At 37.8% G+C, this 23,894-nt stretch overlaps 2 protein-coding genes across 4 annotated transcripts in view; one reads left to right on the forward strand and one right to left on the reverse strand.

Moving 5' to 3' along the window:
• klc3 (kinesin light chain 3) lies at nt 1-22,669 on the forward strand. 3 transcript variants are annotated; one of them, XM_042413656.1, is made up of 16 exons: nt 1-71; nt 3,593-3,693; nt 4,479-4,564; nt 7,783-8,031; nt 9,081-9,146; nt 9,581-9,745; nt 10,997-11,072; nt 11,813-11,958; nt 12,103-12,185; nt 12,555-12,642; nt 13,002-13,103; nt 14,077-14,250; nt 14,520-14,619; nt 15,404-15,563; nt 16,019-16,085; nt 16,324-22,669. In XM_042413656.1, the coding sequence occupies exons 4-16, from the start codon at nt 7,822-7,824 to the stop codon at nt 16,405-16,407; spliced, it is 1,521 nt and encodes a 506-aa protein (XP_042269590.1). In that variant the 5' UTR covers nt 1-71; nt 3,593-3,693; nt 4,479-4,564; nt 7,783-7,821; the 3' UTR covers nt 16,408-22,669. The 3 variants fall into 3 exon arrangements, with proteins under 3 accessions (XP_042269590.1, XP_042269589.1, XP_042269591.1); XM_042413655.1 differs by having other exon boundaries at nt 5-71; nt 3,590-3,693; XM_042413657.1 differs by lacking the exons at nt 1-71; nt 3,593-3,693; nt 4,479-4,564 and adding an exon at nt 4,571-4,768.
• The window catches only part of ercc2 (excision repair cross-complementation group 2), a 10,891-nt gene continuing 9,332 nt past the window's right edge, over nt 22,336-23,894 (reverse strand). Inside the window, exon 23 of the mRNA XM_042413654.1 lies at nt 22,336-23,521. Coding sequence (XP_042269588.1) covers nt 23,429-23,521 — 93 coding nt within the window. The 3' untranslated portion in view covers nt 22,336-23,428. The remainder of the gene's footprint in view (nt 23,522-23,894) is intronic.

Raw genomic sequence — 23,894 nt, forward strand, 5'->3', positions numbered from 1 at the left:
TGGACTCAGTTAGTCCTGATGTCAGCTGTGTGTTTCAGCTGCCAGCGGCCCCCCGCTGGGTTTTGACAAATGTAAGTAACCGTTAACAGTTTGAATTACGTCCATCATTAACGCAGATTAGTATTTTAAATTTTAATATATGGATGTGATTGCTGTTATCAGCCAGAGGCCTATACTTTTTTTTTTTTTAACATTTGGCCACATTTTACAGTGGAAAGACTGCAGCACAAAACAACCTGTTGTCCATTTATTGTACAACTTAAGACCAAAAGAATTTTGTTGTTGTATCAAAAAGTCAACAAACGTTGGAGCCCAGTAATTTATCAAATTCTTGCTTGTGTTTTCTTAAATTGTTCATCAGATATTTTCTGATTTAAATCATAGTTTTGTAATTTCTCTACAAAGTCCTTCCTTTGATTTTTGTTACAACAACAAACACTACATAACTTAGCAATATTATATTGTGTAGAAAGCATGTTTATGATTATGCAAAGTAAGGTGTCAAATCCTGGTGTCATTGTAGTATTTGTACTGAAACTGTTATTGAACGATCAGAGATAATAATATCCAGCCTATCATGGCTCGAGCATCTTTTGGTCTCAGCGTTCTTTCTCCCAGTAACACATTTTATTTGTCAGTATCAGCTGTATTCAGTTGATCTATAATAATATTTAGAGCACATCTGTCCATCCTGGAAGAGGGAATCACTCCTCTGTCGCTCTCTCTGAGGTTTCTCCCATTTTTGGGGGAGTTTTTCCTAATCTGAGAGGATGTTGTCTGCTGTACAGATTGTAAAGCCCACTGAGGCAAATCTGCAAAATTGGACCACACAAATAAAAATTAACTTGAGAAGAGAGAAGAAGAAGCTTCAAACATCTTACTTCCTGCACCTTTTAGTACATCATCCATGCTGTCATTGGTGTCATGTTCAGGCTGCTCTGATTTGGAGAGGGACTTTTTTTTCCCAACCTTCAAGTTCAAATTTCACAAAAACCTGATCTGTTGCGACCCCCTGACCCAGATGACCTCTGCAGGTGAATATGTGGTGAGCAGCAGGTATCGGAGGGTTGATCGAACAGAGCGCAGAAGCCTGGAAGAGTTTCTCCAGGGACCGGTGGCCTTATATGGCCGGGCCCTGCCTGCACGCACGCCCACCAGTCAGTTGCTGGTGCTTCTCTGCCTACCTGACAGCTGAGCCGTAAATCAACCCGCTCATATAACTGTCACACAAGTGGCACATGCAGCTGAACACACACACACGCACACTTGGCTGTGCAGCTCTGTGTCTCCCTGCCTCTTAAATTTCATTTCATTTGGTTTAAAAGTGACTTTTGTGGCTTCAGAAGAAGTGACGTATCTCTATTCTCTGGACACCAACTCCCTCTGGTTTTAGTTCAGCTTTACCTCATTAGCATGAGCAGTAATGCTAACACCAGGACTGAATGGACAAGAGAGAGAGAAGAGCGCCACCTATAGAAACGCTAGAGAAACTTCACCAACAGAAAATCCAAAGTAACAATGATCCTGTTTGGCTTCAGGAAGTCAAATTATGCAAATATGATGGTATTTTATATATCTCTCAGTCAAAATACAATCTGACAGCAAATCTTGCTGTCCTCCTCTTAGCCAAGAAGTAAACTCTCTCTCTACACATACACACACACACACATACATACACACGTGATCTTTAGGTCTTACAGTATTTGTTTTCAGTCACTTCATGTTAAGCTGCTGAGCCTCGGCCTCACTGACTCCCACTAATTACTAATGAAGTCTTAATGTAACTTAAATTGATTGTTCCTCCACCGGTTTAACTAATCTGACATAAATAAGACTAATACTGGTTCCACACTGTGACCTCTGGGTCACTCACACACACACACGGACCACCAGTTAATCTGACTGAATGGACGCACTCATTTGTGACGTGGCAGCAACAACACAAGATGAGAAAACAAAGTGCAAATACTGAAAATAAGAAGCAAAGAACAGGAACAAAGACAAATCAGCTCAAACTGAAAACAATATTTATGAACACAGAATATAAATATAGTAATATAATATATTTATGTAATACTGGGGCCAACACTAAACAACTAATACTAAATAATGAATGTTTTCTGATGTTTAAGGTTTATTTACATCAGTAATATTTGTTAAAACAGGAGGAAAACATGCCTGTATTTTAAATTATGATAAATGGAGGAACACCAGACGTATGTTATGATTGTAGACAATATAAATCTGATATATGTGATCTACATGATGATAAAATAATGTTGGCAGCCTTTAAGTGCACGTTTCTCATTACTTACAGCAGGATGTTGTGTAGGACATAAAACAGAAGTGACTAAAACTAAAGAGAGGCAGCTTAATTTAATCACAATTATATAATTATCACATCTATTATTCTATTTTATATACATCATAAATATATGTGATATATTTTACTGTCTGAATATCCATTTAAAGATGTTTTCTAGGAAGAGATGTGATGACATTTGGATATATTACTATATACAGTAAGAATTATACTGGATTTTTTGTTTGTTTGTTTACATGGAAAAATACTTTGAAATACGTGAAATTAATCAGCAACTATTTTGATAATCGATTACTTGTTGAAGTCATTTTTAAAGATCTTTTTAAGCTTCTGAAATGTGAAAATATGCTTTTTGTTCTTGTCTTGACATGATAGAAAACTGAATATTTTGTGTTTTGGACTGTTGTGGTCGGACAAAGCCGTCATCTGGGGCTCTTATGGACATTGCAATGGATTTTATTTATTTATCTATTTATTACTGTTTTCTGATGTTATACAGGCCAAATAAATTAATTAGTCAAATTCAAGAATAATGGGCAGATGAATAGATTTTGAAATGAATTTATCTAAAATTCAGTTTAAGTTTTAGTGTTATATACTTATATTACTTATATAATGAAATTCTTAGAGGCAACTCAACTTTACATAATAAGTTAAATAAGTTAAATAGTAATATAAGAAACCAAAAAGGCATATACGTTAAAAAAAAAAAGAAAAAAGAAAAGAAAAGTAAAGAACAGTAAGTAAAAAGTGGGCATAGTTAGTGATTGAAATAAAAACAGTATTCGGTTGGTAATTAATAAATAATAATAAAATATTTGGTTATCAGGACTATTAAGCAGTGTAGTGTGATTAATAAGAGTATTTACTTAAAGAAAAATAATATAAAACAACAGGAATAGTAATAGTGTTTGTCAATTAAATAGTAGTATCTTAAATAGTCGTGGGAAAACAGGTATGCAGTGAATTAATAAGTTAAAGTGACTGGTAGTAAACAACGTAAACAGTAGTTATTTAAACAGTAGTTATTCTTAGTTCTCAGTTATTCTTGTATGAAGCGAGGGTCAAATCTTTTTATTAAAATAGAATAAATATTTGTGGTAACACACACACACACACACACACACACACACACACACACACACACACACACACACACACACACACACACAACAGACACACACAGCGGTATAGATTAATGTTCTTGTGGCTCAGACACGAACTGTCGCAGTAAATCGTCAATAATCTGCGTCTCTTCTCCTCCAGCAGGCAGTTCTCGTCTCCGGCAGATAGGCGGCCTTGTCCCGGGCAGGACATCCCGGACAGCCCGGCCCCGGTGCCGCAGTGTATGGTGGGAAACATGGGATCAGGTAAGCTCCTCAGCCGCGTCAAGTGACGTAGATGTAACCGGACAAATCTAGGAAGTCATCAGACTTTTGCCTTCAGAATAAAAGCGCTGGGTTTTTTTTTTTTTTTTTTGGTTTTTTTGGGGGTTTTTTTTGTTTGTTTTTTTTTCTTCCTCCGATTTATTTTAAGATGAGAAAGTTGACATATCCGTCAGGTTATTGATAAGGATATTTTAGTATTGCCTTTTGTGATATTGTCTCATACTGTTGTTGTAGGCTATTGTAAGATAACTGCATTAATTGCTAATTTTATTGATTGTGACTGTCATTGCTTTTAATTTCTTCAAATTGTTTTTATTGTTTTGTTTATTGCCTTGTTGTCAATTCCTACATTTTAACTTTTTAGCTTTATTCATTTTACCTTGTTTTTAATTGATGTAGCCATGTTTTCTTCTTTTATTGCTATTTGATATTAGTTTTTGTTCATTCATTTGTTCATTCATGTGTTCATTAATTCGTACATTTGTTTGTTCGTTCATTCATTCATTCATTCATTCTTTCATTCATTCTCTCATTCATTCAGTCATTCGATTATTTATTTGTTCGTTCATACATTGGTTCATTCATTTGTTCATTCATTCGTTTGTTATTCATTCATTCCTTCATTCATTTGTTTATTCATTCATTTGTTCATTCATTCATGCGTTCGTTCTTTAATTACTTTATTAATTCGTTCATTTATTCATTAGTTTGTTATTCATTCATTCATTTATTCATGTGTTCGTTCAGTCATCTCTTTTACGTTGAAGGTGTGGGCCGGAAGCTGAACGTGCTGCTGACGTCGGCTTGACGCAGCAGGATCCGTGATGACAGCAGCGAGCGGAGGAGGCAGCAGGTGATTGATTTACAGCTTCCACTTTTTATTGTCTCACCTGTTCAACAGTGAACAAACGGAAGCAGTTTGTGAGCGGAAATGTTCCGCCGTGCCTGACCGAATCCTCCGTCCGGAATAACAACAACAACAACAATAATAATAATAACACATTTTAGCGCAGAGTAAACAAAAAGACCAAACCACGCCGGAGCCCGGAATTAGCAGGTAGGCTATAAATAACTTTTTGTAGATGTGGATGTGAGATGAAGCAGCATCTGTCTGTGTGTGTTTACATGCTGTTGTGCAGCGTGATTATTAACCGCAGGGAAACGCAAATGTGTTGCACCGCAGCCGGTATGTTTGCGCTCAGATCAGCGGAAACGTTTCATTTGCATTAAAACTAAGAAGAAACGTCCCACAGTGTGACGCAGACGTCATTATATCAGCTGAGAGGTTTGTGTTGCGTTAAAATCAGGGAGGGAAAAAAACTCAGTATTCCTGACATGTTGGAAAACTGACGCTGAGGCCTGTTGCGCCGCCCACAGTAAACAAAGCGCATAGTCCCTGTGTGTGTGTGTGTGTGTGTGTGTGTGTGTGTGTGTGTGTGTGTGTGTGTGGTCATAGGCTACTTTCGGGGACATATTTCAGACTAAAGACCAGTTAATTGGGGACGGCTTGTCCAATTGCGGACAAAAGCCGGGAAAAGGCTGATTTTTGGGTCAGTAGTTATGGTTGAGGGTTAGGATAAGTCTCCAGGAAATGAATGGAAGTTTATGTGTTGTCCTCAAAAGTGTGTGGTCTCGCCTCCCATATGGGGACAAAAACCAGGTCCCCTTAACGTAAATCATTCATTTTTAGGGTGAAGACTTTAGGTTTAAAGTTAAGGTTAGTTTAGGGTTAGACATGTGGTGGTTATGGTTAAAGATAGGATAAGTCTCCAAGAAATGAATGTAAGTCAATGTAATGTCTCTGAAGTGATGGAAACATGACTCTATGTGTGTGTGTGTGTGTGTGTGTGTGTGTGTGTGTGTGTGTGTGTGTGTGTGTGTGTTGATACTGTGTTCAGTTGTATCTTCAGGGCTGCAACAGTCAGTCTCTGGTTTCTGTTTTTCTTTATTTTAACTAGAACCAGTCGGTGTCACTGTTACATAGTTTGTCCAGCAGAGAAATGTAAAATGCCCACTCAGTCACTCAGTGTGTATTGTGGACACGACTCTTAAAGGGTGATATTCTATATTTTCCTTATTGTCAACAAATCTCATGAGCAGACAATGAGCAGATCTACTTACATGTATTGTGTGTGTATCTAAAGCCTGATATATCTTATTCCTCTGAGCCGTTGACCTCCGTTATTGTCCAAAAACACATCAATGAGTCGCGCTGATGCACTGGGTGACACGTTCCTTTGTTCATGAAGAGTGTGATTATGACTCCAGAGACTAATAAGAAAAATGACTATAGGCTGATAATCGTTATTGGATTTTGTAAACTCCTCTATAATCTAGTATCAGTCAGGCTGTAATTTGAACTTCGGCATATCCAAACAATCAATTGTTTTAGTTTTTATTCTGTGGTTTAAAATGAAACAAAACTTTTCTGTTACTCCTCATAAATGTAGGATAGATAGACAGATGCATGATTCAGTTTTATCAACATTACAAGCTTTTATGTTTTATTTTGTTCCAGTTTCTGCTTGTCTAAGTTACATGTTCTTCTTCTTCCTCTCTTTTTGTTTCTGTTGTGAATATATGAACATGTGTGTAATGTTGAAGTTGTTTATGACTATGAATTATTATTATGAATCAAACCAAACCAGATACAAAGATACAGCAGATGGTTACAGTTCAACTGCATGATAATGAAAAGACAAGACAGCCCGTATTTATATATCTGTTTAGAAGTCTGAAGCACAACAAACAAATTGGATTAAACTTTATGATGTTAAAAAAAAGTCACAAATCGATTATAGTGATGAACAACATAAAACACGTTTCTCACATCAAGTTTTCTTCTTAAAACTCAAAACTGTGTCTTAAACCGACAGGATGTATAAACCTGATTCAGCTTACAAAACGTGAGCACGTTGATTCAGGGTAATCAACACTTTTAGTTTCATGTGGCCACTTCTTCTCTCTGCCTCTCTGCTCAGATCAGAACAGAAAAGAGGAAACTGAAAACCATGAAATGTTTCAGTGTGTAGTAAAGTTGCTCACAGCTGTGAACAGTTTCTGTATTTTTTCACCGTGTTCTTGTTGTTGTCTTCACTGCTGAATATTCAAAACTTCTTCACATCGTTTAACTCGCAGCTCTTCATGCTTTATTGACCTTGTACACATTTTCGGCTAGTTTCAGTGAGATGAATAAAGCCTGGGTGCACTGGAGAAGAGTTGTGTGATGTCTTATAATTTTGATGGCATTGAAGCTGGTTTGCACCTTGTTGATACTTGAGTAAAAGGTGCTTCTTCAACACCAAGAGGACATCTTTTTCCCACCTCTTAACCTTCATAATCGGCTCTACTCCATGACAGAAGTTCATTTAACAAATGAAAAGAAAAAAACAACAACTTTCATCTAGATTCTCAGTCTCAGGTGACTCCTCAGTGAATGTATGTTATCCAGTCCACATCTAAACATCTTTTCTCTTCTTCTCTTACGGTTTTCATTATCATGAATATATACAGTATATTGAATGTCATGACACTGCTGAATATCAGACACATGACCAGGTTCACCAGGACAACTGTTATACAGTTGCTAAGGAAGAATACTGACTGAACAAACAATTCATACTGACTTTTAAAGTCTACTTGCATGTTAATAATTGTTTGACTAATTGTTTTGTCCGTAAGATGCCAGAAAACAGAAAAAAATGCCCGTTATAATATCTTAAAGCCCAAGATGATGCCTTCAAGTGTCTTATTTTGTCTGATCAACAGTCCAGAATCAAAAAATATTCAGTCAACATTCCTGTAAGATACATAAAAACTTCACATCCTCACATTCAAGAATCTGCAACCAGTGAATGTTTATCATTTTTCCTTAAAAAATGACTAAAAATAGTTGCTGATTAATTTTCTGTTGATGTGCTAATTGATTAATTGACTCATCGCTGCAGATCTAACCATTGCTGCTGATACTATTACAGCTGCCTCCTCCACCTCTCCTGCTCCTCTCAGTAGTACTACGAGTATTACTTCAACGACTGATTCTACACTTGTACATCTCTGTGCTGTTCTCAGGTCAGTTGTTGTGAGAGGAGGAACCTCAGAGTTGGAGCCATGTTGTCGGCGGAGGAGATCCTGTGCAGCACGCAGCAGGTGATCGCTGGGCTGGAGGCGTTGAAAGGAGAGAACCGCAGTCTGCTGGAGACCCTGCAGGAAACGACGGACAGCCGGCCCACGTCGGAGAGCGGCAGCGTGGAGCAGGAGAAGAGCGGCATCATCCGCCAATCACTGGAGAGGATAGAGCTGGGGCTGAGCGAGGCGCAGGTACACACACAAGAACAGATATCTCTCATGTGCTGCCTCTACTTTTTTGTGGGATCTAGCAGCTGTAATCAGTATTTTATATTAACAACGGATCACGTTACTATTTGTATGTGAACCAAGAAGCTTGTAGTGACGAACCTACAGGGAATTATCACAGATTCTGCAGTTTCCCACAGATCCACAGAGTTTTATTGTCTTTCAGCTTATTTTTTGGTTTTACAGCCTGCAGCTTTAATGCTTTGGTTCACTCAGTGTGGCCAGCAGCTGCATTCAGGGAAAAAGTGCTTTAAACCCACTGTACACTACATGTGCAGTACCAAATGACAGACAGGCAAAGTTAGCGACTTGCTGGTGAACATAGTGGAGCATTTAGCAGCAATATTTCCCTCAAGATTCACTGGGACACTAAAACTGTTGGTTGTATAAATTGGCTTAAAAGCCAATAATATGACAGTTTTGTTTACAACTTGTCTCTGGTGTCCATGTGTCCAATAAATCAGATTATATTGCAGGTTTAACTTGTTTTTTAATCTGTTTTGTATCTTCAAAATGTTATTTAAGTTTAGCTTTATTGACAACACTCTAACATAAAATACAAGATATCAGACTTTGTCAGGGATAAAATCCTGGAGTGACAGTAATATGATGAAACTTACTCAAAACTTATTCATCCTAAAGAAAAGTTTTTTCCCAAGTGTTCTTCAAGCAATTCAGAGTAGAAGAAGGTGCATTAAAAGCACAACAGTTCAAAAGTACAAATAAAACTGGTGAAGACCAGGAAGAGTAAATGCAGAGTTCAACATGAAAGATGCATTTAAAAGCAAAGAGTAAAGAAATTACAGCATGTACAAGATGCAATATTAGATGATGATAATAATAATAATAATAATATAATTATAATAATAATTCTTTTGTATAGTAAAATATCGGTGTCCAGTGTTCAATGTTTGGTTTATAGGTTGTAATTGATCATCAATTAAAGTTATAATCTTTATGTTTGTTATATATCAGAGGTGTTTCATGTCTCATGTTGTCTCTGGTCTCTCCAGGTGATGATGGCGTTGTCGGCTCACCTGGGTTCACTGGAGGCCGAGAAACAGAAGCTTCGAGCTCAGGTGAGATTCTGAGCTGTTTGGACGTACAGCGTGATAATCGACTCCGCAGTCCGACAGTTAAATCCTTCAGTGTTTTTTCATGTGTGGAGAGTTAAAAACTTTGTTTCAATTAAACGTTTGTGTGTTTTTCTGTTGGTTAAAGTTTTCTGACAGTAAAAAAAAATTGAAATCTCTCTTCTTCATCCTCCATTCGCTCCTACCTCCTTTTTTTTACTCTTGCGTCTTTCTTCATCTCTTCTCCTCGTCTGTTCATCTCTCTCCTGTCCTCCTCTTTTATGTCATTTTACCTTTTGTCCCTCTTTCTCCTACCTTATTTTATTTTGCTCCAACATCCATCCTTTCAATCCTCTCCTCTTTCCTTTCCCTTTACTCCTCTTCCTTCATCTGCTTTCCTCCTTTCTCCCCCCATCTTCCTTCCTCCTCCTCCTCCTCAGGTACGTCGTCTCTGTCAGGAGAACCAGTGGTTGAGGGACGAGCTTGCCGGGGCTCAGCAGCGGCTGCAGGACAGGGAGCAGGAGGTGGTCACCCTGGAGGAGCAGAACAGACACCTGCAGTTCATGTCCTCCATACGCAAATATGACCAGGAGGAGCCGCTGCTGGTGAGGAGACGACAAACACAAGTCTGGCAAAACTATCTCACTTACTGGAAGAGTCTGCTCTTTATTTAACTGATGTGTTTGGGAACAGGGTCTTCAGGGTGTTTTTATGTGTATATTCAGGGAAACCAGGCTGGATTATAAATGTTTGACTAAAATCTGAGAAAGTTCTGTGGAGATATTTGAACCTGCAAAAGCTTTTGTGAGATGAAGACAACGGGCCTCATGTAAGAACAGCTTGTATAAACAGATTGGTTCTTAAAAGACTCGTATGAACATTAATTTTCTCATACGAATATGAATTTTCTCTACAAACAAAGTTCATAACTTTTGCTGTACTGACAAACTAAACTTGTTATGTTTTTGTCTGCTGGTTTCTGACAGCAGCATTTGAAGCTTCGCCGTGTGAAATGGTTGTTTTTACTCTTTGGGAACATTTTTGTGAATGAAATTTGTTCACAAACGGAGCAGAACAGGTCACTCTATATGGACATTTTAGGGGTGTTGATTACCCCCTAAATCAACCAATCTGAAACGAGCGATTTACAATAAGTTTGGGTATTTAAGAGAGTTTGTTGAATCAGGAACACTTGTATGAACAAACCTCACAGAAAAAAGTCAGAGTTTATGAAAATGTTCTTTCATGAGGTCCATTGAAAGTGATTTTTGTATCTGGCTTCTCTGCAGCAGAAGATTTCCACAACAAGCTGACAGACACACATCCCTGACACATTATCACCTTATAAAGTTGTTCTGGCTGACATGCCAGCAAACATTTGCCTATTTAAACACCCAGCAGACATGGAGAACCGTTATCATTCATTTGGAGTCGTGTTTGTGTCCAGCTGATAAATTGTAAGTCAGATATTCACTCTCCTTTTAGCTCTGGTTTGGTCTCCACCAGCTCCTGAGAAAAATATCTGGCTCTTGAGCTGCTAAATGTTACACTTTCTTCACCAGCTAGTCGACAACTTTGTGTGTCTGCCGCTTGGTGCAGAAAACAGTTTACTGCTGCAGCTGGAAACGAGGTGGATGAAAGTACTCGGACTGAACTATACTGTAAATGTGCCGTAAAACCAAAACTATGAGCGTCAGAGGCTGAAAAAGCTCTGTAAAGCTGCAGAGTTGAACCTTATTCACATCTACTGCATATCATACATATAAGTAAATATTGAGAACATGATGCAACTTCATCTTTGCTTGAAGTATCATCCTCTGACTCGTGTGTGTGTGTGTTTCTGTTTCTCCCTTCAGGACGACAAAGAGACGTCTTCCACCAAGGAGTCTCTGGACGACCTCTTTCCTGCCGAGGACGAGGAGCAGTCACAGAGTAAGGCTCTGATTGGGTAACGTGATGTGATGTGTGCTTTAGAATAATCCACAGCAGAGATGTAACGTTCTCATGTTTGTCCAAAGAAAACAAGTACAAATATTAAAGGGTTAGTTCACCAAAATATTTTATTTGCTGAATTTTTGTGATGCTCTTCTAATATAATGGAGGGTTTAAAGGAATGTCTCAAATCACTAAGACACCCTTTAATGTCATGAAGTCATGATGAGCTCAACATTAAATATGTCGCTTGTGTGGAACTGCAACATATTTATTAGTAATCGTTTGTTTGTCTCCATACATGCGCTCAGTGTATCTGTGTTACTGCTGTTTAAGATATTTCGACTCTTCACACACAGAAAAGACATTTCGAGCTCCGATGTCACATTTTGAGCGTCTACACTACAGGCAGTGATAATGAGTTTTCATAGGGTGTGAGGGATAATCAATTTCAGCCGAGCACGTTGAGAGGATTGACGTGTTAATCTCGTTTAACACGAGTGCGGGGTCGCCATGGCTACAGAGACGGCACCGTTTTATTGCAGCTACACAGCATGAGATCATTTTAAAGCTGCAATGACAACAAACCCTGAAAAATTCAATTAATCTATCTGATTTAAGTAATTTACTTACATTAATTAAAAGTAATTAATGAAATTTGATTGATCATGCTCTGTCGTATCTAATTTCAAGTCTTGGTTTGTATCAAATTCTTCTTCGTGTGTTTTGCCGCTGTTCAGTTTCCCAGCCTCACCACAGCAGCGCAGCAGCCGCAGCCCAGCAGGGAGGCTACGAAATTCCCGCCCGCCTTCGAACGCTCCACAACCTGGTCATCCAGTACGCATCCCAGGGACGATACGAGGTCGCTGTACCGCTCTGCAAACAGGTGAGAGGGGCGTCTGAAGAGAGATTAATGTTCCCCCAAAATCCAGTTTCCACAGTTTCCAGCCTGTTTCTGGACTGGGAACAAACTGGATCTTATACCTACTTCTGATTTGTTTTACTGTATCTGATGATCATGTCTCAACAGGCCTTGGAAGACCTGGAGAAGTCGTCAGGCCACACCCACCCAGATGTAGCCACCATGCTGAATATCCTGGCGCTGGTGTACAGGTGAGACCACAACACACACTTACAGGAAAGATGATCCCCCCCAAAACTGATGAAGTCCTCTGATTACATGTTGCACCCAGTCATCACCTTCTGAGACGGGAGTCACTGTCACACCCTCACAACGGCAGAGTTAACAGGAAAAAATATGTATGTGGTGTTGTGATGACATCATATAGTAAAATAATGGATTTACTCCATAACAATTAGTTTTTACAGCCTGGTTAACTGAGGTGAGGTTGTGTTTATGCATCAATACCACAATAATAAACTGAATTTGTCTACAGTTGTCCCTGTACTCAGGGACCAAGTGATTTATGCAAAGGTTCAGATCTGAGGTGATGAACATTGAGACCTGTTTGTTCTCTACAGAGACCAGAACAAATACAAAGAAGCAGCAAACCTGCTGAACGACGCGCTGGCGATCAGGGAGAAAACTCTTGGAATGGATCATCCAGCAGTAAGTTTCCCTCCTCTCGTATACCAGCATCAGTGTTTATTAACCCCTGACACACTCTGAATCTAACCAGGACAATATGCTGTTTGTTTTAATGTGTTTGGTTGTATTTATGTCACTTGATTTTTACTCACTATTCAGTTTTAGCGCTGTGTAAATAAACTTAAAACATACAGCAGACGCAGCAGTGTTTCGTTTACGTAGTTCATTACCTAAAAATGTTTGCATTGTTCCTTTTTTATTTTACTGTGTGTGTGTGTGTGTGTGTGTGTGTGTGTGTGTGTGTGTGTGTGTGTGTGTGTGTGTGTGTGTGTGTGTGTGTGTGTGTGTGTGTGTGTGTGTGTGCGCGCGCATGTGTGCAGGTGGCAGCAACACTCAATAACCTGGCAGTGCTTTATGGGAAAAGGGGAAAATACAAGGAAGCAGAACCGCTGTGTAAAAGAGCTCTGGAGATCAGAGAGAAGGTGAGAAAACATACACACACACACGCACACACACACACACACACACATTTGTATTATTTAAATAGGTTCCTAAGTTTCACTACTACATAATTTAATGCTAATCTAATTCAACCTCAAACTCAAGTCTTAATTTAAACTGTTGTAACTTTAATTTTAAAACATCATCGTAACCTTTAATGACCCTTTTTGAAGAAGCGAGAGACACTAAAATCTCACTTTGGGGGATTTTCCTTAAATTTTTTAAGGCTTTAATGATGTTAAACTCAATTTCTGATTTTTAAAAAAATCTTTTATCTATGTTGGTGCAACTCTGTAATGTCTTTGTAACATTTTGAAAACTGCTATATAAATCAAATTGTGTAAATAATTCCAAATATATTAATACAAGAAGACAAACTAACCATTTCTTGGCTATTCTCTGAATATTTTATCAACATGTAACTGAATTTGAAATAAAGCTTTACATGACTCTTACTCTACCTGTGAGTGTGAAGAGACCTCCTGTAGACCTGAAAGGAGGCTGTGAAACGTTTATAGTTTGCTTCTTCACTGGGAAACCAGTTTGAATTCCCAGTTACAGTTGATCCCAGTGGTTACAAGTTTTCATGGCAAGTAAAAAGGATCAAAACTTCAAAGATATTTTCCTAAAATATGGCTAAATACACAGCATCCCTCTCAACTGTAACTAAGTACATTTATTCTCACCTACATATAGTTGACATGATTTAAATTTCACATTCAAAACACAAAACATCTGTAAAAATAATATAATAAATGATAGAACATCAATTTTTCTCCATAATGTGTAGCTTTGCTTTAGATGCTTAAAGTATATTTTCCTGCCGATACTTTTAAGTAAGATTTTGAACGTAGGACTTTTACTTTAACGGAGTATTTTACAGTGTAGTATCGCTACTTTTATTTAAGTAAAGAATCTGAATACATCTTTTTTGTGTGTGTTTTTCTCTCTAAGGTTCTGGGTACAGACCACCCAGATGTGGCGAAGCAGCTGAACAACCTGGCTCTGCTGTGTCAGAACCAGGGGAAGTACCAGGAAGTGGAGCAGTACTACGAACGCGCTCTGCATATCTACCAGAGCAAACTGGGACCAGATGACGCCAACGTGGCCAAGACCAAGAACAACCTGGTGAGACGGGAGGAAAACTCTGGCGTACTGGGAATATTCTGTCTTTCCATGTTTTCCTCAATGAGTTTATCATTTAAAAGTGTATAAAATCACACGTCATTACTGTTAAAGAACTCTACTCTACTCTACTTTTACAGTAGAGTCGTTGTTTCATCGACGCCTGGAGCGAATTTTACATTTTATTTCTCTCTGGATGAAATTTCCCGTCATTCAAACCTTCTCTCAGGACTCATCCCTCTGCTCTTCCTGTTTCTCTCTCTCTTTCTTAGGCTTCCTGTTATCTCAAGCAGGGGAAATACAGACAAGCTGAAGCTCTTTATAAAGAGATCCTGACCAGAGCGCATGAAAAGGAGTTTGGATCTGTAGAAGGTACAAAACAGTGATTTAAGGACTCGGTCGGTCATCTTGGTTTACGACATGTCTACCATGATGTGCTGTATCAACAATTTGGATCTTTTTCTTGTTCTTTTAACCTTCCATCTTATTAGTCATGGTGACATTTGTACCTGGAGGGATCTGTCATGTTATCTAAAACCACTTTTCTAATAGTGAAAACAAACTAAATGAGATACTTCCTGGTTCAACTTGTGTTCTGTTGAGATACCGCTATCTTTAAAAGTTTGGATTAAAGGCTAAATCTACAAAAAGTCTTGGTTGTAAAGACTTAATTCAATCAGTGACGGGTGGAAAATTAATTTATAATGTTTAAGTGCACAAGAATATGTAAGAAACTTACTGTAATTGAATCCAAATACGCTCTCGTCCCTGTTAGAGCAGGTCTTTGCTACAGCACGGGGAACATCCTGTCCTCTGACTTCATTTTAACGCCCTCAGGCCGTCGTTTCTTCATTCCTTCTGCCACCAGGCTGTTAAACCTTGATAGCAGTATGTGGAAAGAATAATATTTCCATACTCATTGAGTTTTATTGTCTTGGATGGATCTATTTATTGTTCTTTATTTACATGTCTGTGAGTACCTGTGTACTGACTGTCTCTGGCATAGATCTGTCTGTTATTTGTTTGTTTGTTTGTTTCTTATGCATGGTGTGGGTGCCTTTTCGGGATAAATAAAGTTGTCTGAGACTGTTGAGCGCTGGGATGTGATGAATATGTTGAACTGGTTTGTCTTTTCGTCGGTCCGATCGTCGTCCAGGTGACGGTCGTCCCAGCTGGTCCGCTGCTGAGGACGGCAGCAACCTGAAGCGCAGCGGCTCCTTCACCAAACTCAGAGAGTCGATACGACGAAGCAGCGAGAAACTGGTCCGCAAGCTGAGAGGAGTCGAAATGGAGGAAACGACCCCGAGGAATGCTGGGTAATATTCTGTTACGAAGGTGTTAAACCCCAACTGTAAGTGTTAATGTAGTCGTGACCAGATCCTGCCAGAACAGGATCTGACGTCATGAGAGTTTACTGGTGAAAGTTAAAGAAATGTCCTCACAAACACAAATGAAGCTAATGTGAGAATTACAAAGAAAAGCTTTTTTTATTTCAAATGGTGGTTATCTCATTTTTAAAATAAAATTCTTTTATATATTTTGTTTTTTTAGATTAAGAATTCAGGACTGAAAAATAGAAATGTCACAAGATTCAAAGACTTACAGAGAAGTTGATGTTGACTTTGTAACAGAAGTTTTGGTTTAGCTTAAAAAAAAGAATATTTTAGGGTTTTGACCCAATAAACTGAATATGTAGTTTTGTGTGTTTTTCGTGACATTAGACCTCTTGTGAGGATTAAGAGTTCATTATGTTATTATTTCCTGTTTTCAGGATGAAAAGGGCAAACTCTCTGAATGTGTTGAATGTTGGAGCCAGAGACAATCAGGACGGCACTCAGGTGAGCAAACTGTTGGTGATTCATCAAAACATTTAACTTTTAGTAAATCTACATGTGTTTTTTGGTGCTAAATGACAGTTGCTGAGGTGTTTCTGCTCTCCACAACGGTTATTTACTCCCTTGACATGTGCACGTCCTCGTTAAGTGATTAAAAAATCCTTTGACTCAGCTGAACATCTTCTCACAGAAATGTGTAACAACTTCAAACCCGTCATGTGTTTTTTGTTTTGTTCCTCAGTCGAGTCGCCTGAGAGATAATCGAGCTCTGAGCTCCAGCACGCAGAACCTGACGAGACGAGGTTCACTTGGTGGGACCAGCTAACACACACACACACACACACACACACACACACACACACACACACACACACACACACAAACCCTCTACAGGATAGTTAGACAAACGTTCACAACCCACTGACCTGTATCGATTGTTCATATCAGATGTCAAACACCGTAGTGGATTTAAACACCTTCAAGAAAAACAAGATAAGCGTCACAACTGGAGACTTTTTCAAATCTTACTTGCTGGGTGATTCTCATGAAGACGATACAACTCACAGCAAAAATCAAAGAACAATGTATACATTATATTGTATACATTTTTCCCTTTATATCAAATAGGATCTAATTTCATTATTCGATTTGAAATTATGATCTATGTGCACATTACCATAACACATTTTTAATAAGAAATATGAAACATCAAAACTAATTTTTTCTCTTTTTTTTCCGACGGCAAGCACTTCAATAGGCTCAAGGTTAGTGGGTATCACCCAAAATGTGTATTATTAACATACACACATATTTTAAAGCAAAATATAATTTCATCACCTTATTCATGTAAACAGTTTTTCACATCAACTTTCATTGTGATTTTGTTTTAAAGCATTATATTGAAAAATACAGTTAAAACACAGTATAAAGGGTCTAAAACATTTTAAGAGATTAAACATTGGGGGTAATTTATTCATGTAATTTCAATAAATCATCAAATACTATAGATTACGGTAATGAAAAAAGCATATTGGTAATCAATAACAACACTTCAATAAATAACAAGACAATAACGATCAAAACAGAACAACGTTTGTATGTGAAAGTTTAGGAATCCCTCGTCAATTTCATATAAAAATGATTTAATTGAATCAATTTTTCTTCTCACCCACACGACCCCAAAGCATAAACCCACCTGCTTTTTCTCTAAATGTATCCATCATGTCCAGAGGAAACTTTTCCTAAGATCTCATCACATAAATTAACGTTTGAGGTATAAAAAAAACCAACACTCAGATAAACCAGAGACTAATAAAGTTCTGCGGACTGATGAAACAAAAACTGAGGTTTTTTTGGCCAAAACCACAAAAGATACGTTTGGAGAAAAACATGTGAATAAGTTTCTTTCTATGTCAGACCTGCCGACCCTGGACGGATCTTTTAAGCAGCACTTCGATGACCCAGATGTGTCGGATGCAAATCACTGCTGTTCACACAATGAATTACTGTATATAATTTGCATACATACGCATGACAGTACGTCATTTGCATAAATGAAGCAGTCAAAGAGACAAAAGAGTGAGAAGCACTGATATGAAAATTCTTGATACCAATAATAGATTGTTTACAAAAAATATCTGCAGATGCCCGTTACTGTTAGGTTAGTAACCTGTTACTGTGTTTAATTTAGCCTACACGCTAACCTGACACTATTTTTATTGTTTACACCACAATAATCAAACTTTAAGCTAATTTCATAAGATAGTGATAATGTAGCTGTTAAACCCAAACCAGCCTAAACAGACTATTTTGTGGCTCTGGTGAAATTAATATTTTAGAGCTGGTTAATACAACTGTTCTCATTATAGGAAGGCTGTTACTTAATCAGATGATGACCTAATAACAATACAGGCTGAATATAAACATGGTTGTTGAAACTGTAGAAGTCATCACATCCCTCCTTACATATTGTGCTTAATTTGCAACGTGAGGGTGTTTCCTTTCCTTGAAATGTTCCTGGAGTAGGCAAAGTTATAGACAACACACACACCTACCTCCCAGCAACTTTCTAGGTAACGTTATTTCTGTGGCACATGCACTCACTTTTTTATACTCTTTATACAAGACGGGAGGAAAGAATCCGGCGTTATGATCGGTCGAACTCTTTGTGCGTTTCTGCAGGCTAGATGCTGCTGCCTGTTGCTGTTAGACTTGAGTACTGCAGAGTGACAAATCGTACCAGCGTACTTTGATGTTAAAGTACATAGAGGTCGGCAGGTCTGCTATAGTGAGTCCAGATCTCTTGCACCACACTGAAGAGCCTGGCAGATGACGTTACAAGCAGCCGTTTCTTTGATGTTCTCCAAATAGTACGAAACCTTGTCGCCGGGGAATTTTACAGCGGGAATGTAGAATCGGTTGTCACCAGCACAGCTCATGGTGTCGACTTCATACTGACCACTGACAATGTGGATTAATATCAAATAGCATTAAGTGTAAAACCTTGCCCAGCATACTCTGCTTTAAGTATTATGAAGTGATTATGACCTCCACCTTTGGCATCACATCCCTGTAAGCTGTTTTATATCTAGCCGTGTTACTGAGGTCTCCGTCATGTTCTGACCTTGATGGTCTCCTTCATCTCTATGGGTGAAGATAAACTTATTTTGGGGAGAAACAGTCACAAGAGCGGCTACAGAAGCAAGAGACTTCTCTAAATTGGATCCTCTTTAGTTCTGCTACAACAAGCTGAGCAGAAATGAGTTTGATTTGCAAAAAACATGAAAATAACTCAAGTAAATAATGCAAATGGAAAAAAATGTCAAAGTTAAAAAAAAAACAGCAGAGAGGAAAGGCGATAAGGTGGCAGGGTGCTCACTTGATGTACTTTCATAGTCTCTTGTACTGGTTTAAGTGATGGAGCAACCAGTTCCCCACATTTTGAAATGTTCTCCTCTGTCACCTCAAAAAAAAGCCTCACAGATGATTACTTTGACAGATTTTCCAGCAAACCACCAGCATTTTGGGATTGTCTGTGCCACAGGCCACCAAACGATCCGCCAGGTTTTTAAGTGCAGCTCCTTCTCCCATCGTTGGGCTCTTTTCCTACGAGAGGCCCCAGTGACGTTCCAGTTACTGTTACTTTCATAAAAGCCACTGTGGAAGTTTGGTAGAACGCTACTTTAATCCTCTACTGTGACGTCGGCCCATCTGAGAGGAAGTAGATGGTTTTTTTGCCCCGGGGGGAGGGGGCGACTGGCTCTAATGTGATCCAGGACTGGATCCAGATGTGCCCATGTGGCAGCAGCAGCATCATGTCGTAGGCTACCAGATGATTCAGCTTGTCTCACCCCTGTGTGCAGTTTTTTTTAAAACTTTGCTGCTGAAATTTTCGTGTATTTTACAGACGTGTTTCTCAGTCTCTTGGTTTCACAATCCAGAGGGGTTAAAAACACTGGGAGACCTTCAGGCAGAGAGGGTTCTCTCTCTCTCTGAGGAATTTCTTGTGGAGATTTTCCATTTTATCCGTGAGGAACCTCTTCCTGTAAATCCGCCCCGGCCTTCCTGACCTTCCCAGTCTCACCATTAATAACTGTGGAGACATCTTCTCTGTGCAGGAAGACTTTGACATGATCATCCATCCTCCTTCTTCTGTTTCTCACACAGTTTCAAACGGTTCTCTCTCCTCTTTTTGGCTCAACGTGCAAGCAGAATAATAGTCTAGTTACTTTTTTTTTCTACGTGGATCATAAACCCCTGCATATAAAAACGACTCATTGAAATCAGTTAATAATTTTAAATGTTTCAGAGCTTTTTATCCAGAAAAACTGCAGCTCCTCCGTTTACTTCAGTTCAGTCCTGCAGGGTCCAATATAACAGCAACGAGCTGAAGCAGTCGATGCGTCATTTATGTTTATACGTCTATGATCTTTTGTCTCCTCTTCGTCGTCGTGCTTTATGCATCAAAAAACAGCACGTTTGGACACTGTGTTTTCCTCAAATATTTTTTAAAGCATTATATCTGTTAAATGATACAGTTTTAAACAAATTTATATTTATTTTCATAAACTTGCTTGAATATTTATTATGCTAAATTGTCATTTTTCTCACATTACAGTAATGAATTTGTGACTCAGAAATCAGTTAAAAAACATATAAAATTCTATTTTGGTACCAAACAATAAACTGTGCAACATAATAAACATGTTGTACTTTAAAATAAAAGTGAAATATTTTAAGTTTTCATTAGTTTGTCCCTAAAATCTTCACAGATACACCTTTTAGGATCGGCTTCATGAGAATCACCCAACTGTTTTCACTACCTTCCTCTGAACAAGTAACAGCAAATTAATGTTTACGCTTTTTTTTTTTTTTGCCCAGTAAGCACAATAAAATGACATGTTTGTCTCCAGTAATGACGTTAGTTCACATATCGACTGTACCTTGAGACATTTCTACATTGCACTATAACCACTGATGTAACTTTCCTTTCCTTCCTGTTCACTTGAAATTTAACGTCACTCTTTCCTGATCACAAGTTAATAATTAACTTAAAACACAAACTGTTCATATTAGACTCCTTATAAAACATCACCAGCATTTACAATGTAGGAAAACTTCAGTTTTCACTATATTGGTATAAACCAGACCAAATCCTTTGCAGGTTAACAGAAATCTGTAACACAATTAACTTTACGTTTGCATTATTAAGAGTTTCCTTTTCCTTCCTTTTTTTTTTTTAGATCTTTTGTAAAACAAATGAATTCTCTTTTGAGAAGCACAGGGATGAAAAGTCGTTTGCACAATCATTAATACGTGTGATGTGTTTGTCGAACTGTAAATGTTACATTTGGTTTACGAGGGAGAAGTTTATACTGTTAAAATGTTTACGATGTGCAGGCGGTTGAAATTATATTTTCATATCAGAGCTGATAATAAAGTTCTGAAAATAAGGACCAACTTTTTATTTTTGACTGAATTTAAGTTTAAAGAATCTAAAAATGTCATTTAAATCATTTGAAAACTGCTAGAAAACGAAGGCACGTCTCAACTTGAAGATGGTACTTTAAAGGATTGTGGATGCGTTTTGCACAGTCAGTTAATATTTTATCAATCAAACACTTAACTGTGGCATATTGATCAATAATTGAATATTAATCATCCCAAGTATTGATTTGAATATTCATCAAATTAACAGATTTATTTATTGGATTATGAGGCTTAAGCTTTTTAGATACTCAAAGTTGTAATTTTGATGACTTTCACTTTAATTAAGACTTTATAGATCTGAAGGTTTAGATCATTTCTGACGTCTGTGCTCCTCTGCAACAGTATAAAAACAGACAGTATGGCAGACAGCGAACGCAATAATCTAACATTATGACGTCTAGGCTGTCTGTACACACAGTGGTGAAAATAACAAATCACAGCATGAACAATTTTTATTGTAATTTTAATTCCATTCTTATTCACTGAAATGCCTGAGAACTACTGTACAACTTACCACGAGTCACTGTAATAAACGATAAACCAGCTTTTAATAGCTTTTAATGTAGATTTTTTTTTTTTTTTGTGCTTTTTCAAATTTTTGTTGTAGCAAAGAAATACTTGAACTAGTTACTTGAACTTGAGACTCAAACTCAAGATTTGGCAAAACAAAAACTAAATCTTCCATTTTATATCAATACAATCATTTTATATTAACTAAACACTCAGGAACATTTAATAAATAAAAGATACTTATGCAAAAAAACAAGATTGGAAGGAGTGCTGCTACGAAATCTTGGCTCCCTTTAAAAAAAAACACGTTACGACCACTGAATTTTATTTCATAAAACTCCTCTTATGGCTCTGATCAAGCTTTTTTTTTCCTGTAAAAGTATATATCCTGTTTTTCCATGGCGGAGAACTACTGATTGTACGTCTGCTGTTTGTTTAAAGGGCTGAAATTGTTAGTTATTATAGAAACTACAGTCTGTTATACAAGCTTACTGAAGCATTGTAAAGATGTTACGTACAAAAAAAATGGAAAACAATTATTTCATCTGCTTGTTCTGTGCTTATTCTGGTAAATATGAATGTTTGTATTTTATATCTGCAAACTTGAGCTGAAATGTAAAAATAAAAGTACAATAAGATGTAAAAAAAACCCTTCAATTTCAGTGTGTGATGTTTGTTTTGTCTTTTAGGGCTGGTACCTGTAAAATAACTATTAATTCCCCCAAGATTAAAAACACAAGAAAAACAAGTCAAGAGCCTTTAAATACAAACATTTATATTCCAACTTTCTCAATGAAAAACAGATACAAATATTTCTATGTACAGTTGCAGTAGAAAAAGGACACTAACAGTCGTCTTGTCTGTATGACAGACACTATATGGACCGATGTTACACCCGCACATGGAATAACATTTTTTGTAGTTAATGCAACATTTTCTTATCTTAAACACGTCTGTTTGTCTCATTTTTAAGCAAAAATGTTCTCAAAACGATACAAGTTAAAAACAGCGCACAGTGTGATAATAACTATTGGTCTTTAAAGCAACAAATGTTTTGTGTCACAACCCTACAGTAGCTCTGGAGTGCCTAAAAAGAGCTCACACCTTTCTAGGATTTCAAGTAAAAGTTTTCATTATAATAGAACTATTGTTGGTATTTCTGTTATATCGTCTCTTAGTGCATCTGTTAGTTATCTGTAATACTTGAAAATGTTCACTGAGTCTACAAAATGTTAGGACCTTTAATGAGATGAAGCTGAGCTGGGCTTTGGCTCTTAACTGATCTCCATCACTGCCTTGTGTTGGTTTGGTGCAAGAGGATGTAGGATCAACATGTAAACCAGCTATTAAAGTTTGCACAAAAGTGTGTCAACTAATTATGAAAAAATAAATCCTGTCACACACTCTTGAGGTCTATTGGTTGGACTAGTGAGGCTAAATCTGATAAAATGTGTTTGCATTTCAACACTACAGTATATATGCTGATTGACACAGAGCACTATGTAAAGGCAGGGTGATAATATTCAGTAGACTCAGTGTGTGGCTCAAAATACTGAATGCTGAGTGTTTAGTTTTGTTTTTAAAATAGGTCCAGACTGGTGGTGTTTAACACTGACAGAGCCAGAGCTGCTCCAACGTGTGTTTTTAAATATGTCTCATGTTTGTTATTGTACATCTGAACTGTCCTGATGTGGTGAACCTCAAACATCTGGCACTCCACGTAGGTAAAAAATAAACTCTTAAGTTGCATCTGCTATCTGATCCAGTTCTAAACATTTTAAACAGCCGATGACCCCCACCATCATGGGCGTTGCCACGGTGATGACATTATGCAGTGTATGTCACCTTCAGGTCTGGTGAGCGATCTGAGTGATTTTCTGCAACATTTCCTCCGATTCCAGCTGCTCGAGAGTCAACAGAGACAGACCCAACTGGTCCTCCTGGAGAGAGAGAGAGATTGTGAGGAACGGGTAAAAAATAAAGATAAAGTTGGAAGAAAGGTGAATAATAGTGATCACAGAGAGCCTCGTTAACTGTTTGCAGTGTCTTGCTATATGACAGTTGTTCCTGCACACCTCTGGTTAATCGTCCTTTTCACTATGTAGATCTGTGTCACTAGTCAAATTAAATACAAGAAAGCTGCTAGATGCTAAAAGATGCTAAGAAAACAGGAAGTGAAGTGAAAGCAGAGCCTGTTGTGTGTGTGTGAGCTCACTGGGTGAGTCAAAGTGGATGTAAAATAAATAAAAACTAACTAAACTTTCAATCTAAAAGTTTCCCGCTCTTCCGTTTCTATGAAGAAAGGAACAATCT

The sequence above is a fragment of the Thunnus maccoyii genome, chromosome 6, assembly GCF_910596095.1.
Source record: "Thunnus maccoyii chromosome 6, fThuMac1.1, whole genome shotgun sequence".
NCBI lineage: Eukaryota > Metazoa > Chordata > Actinopteri > Scombriformes > Scombridae > Thunnus > Thunnus maccoyii.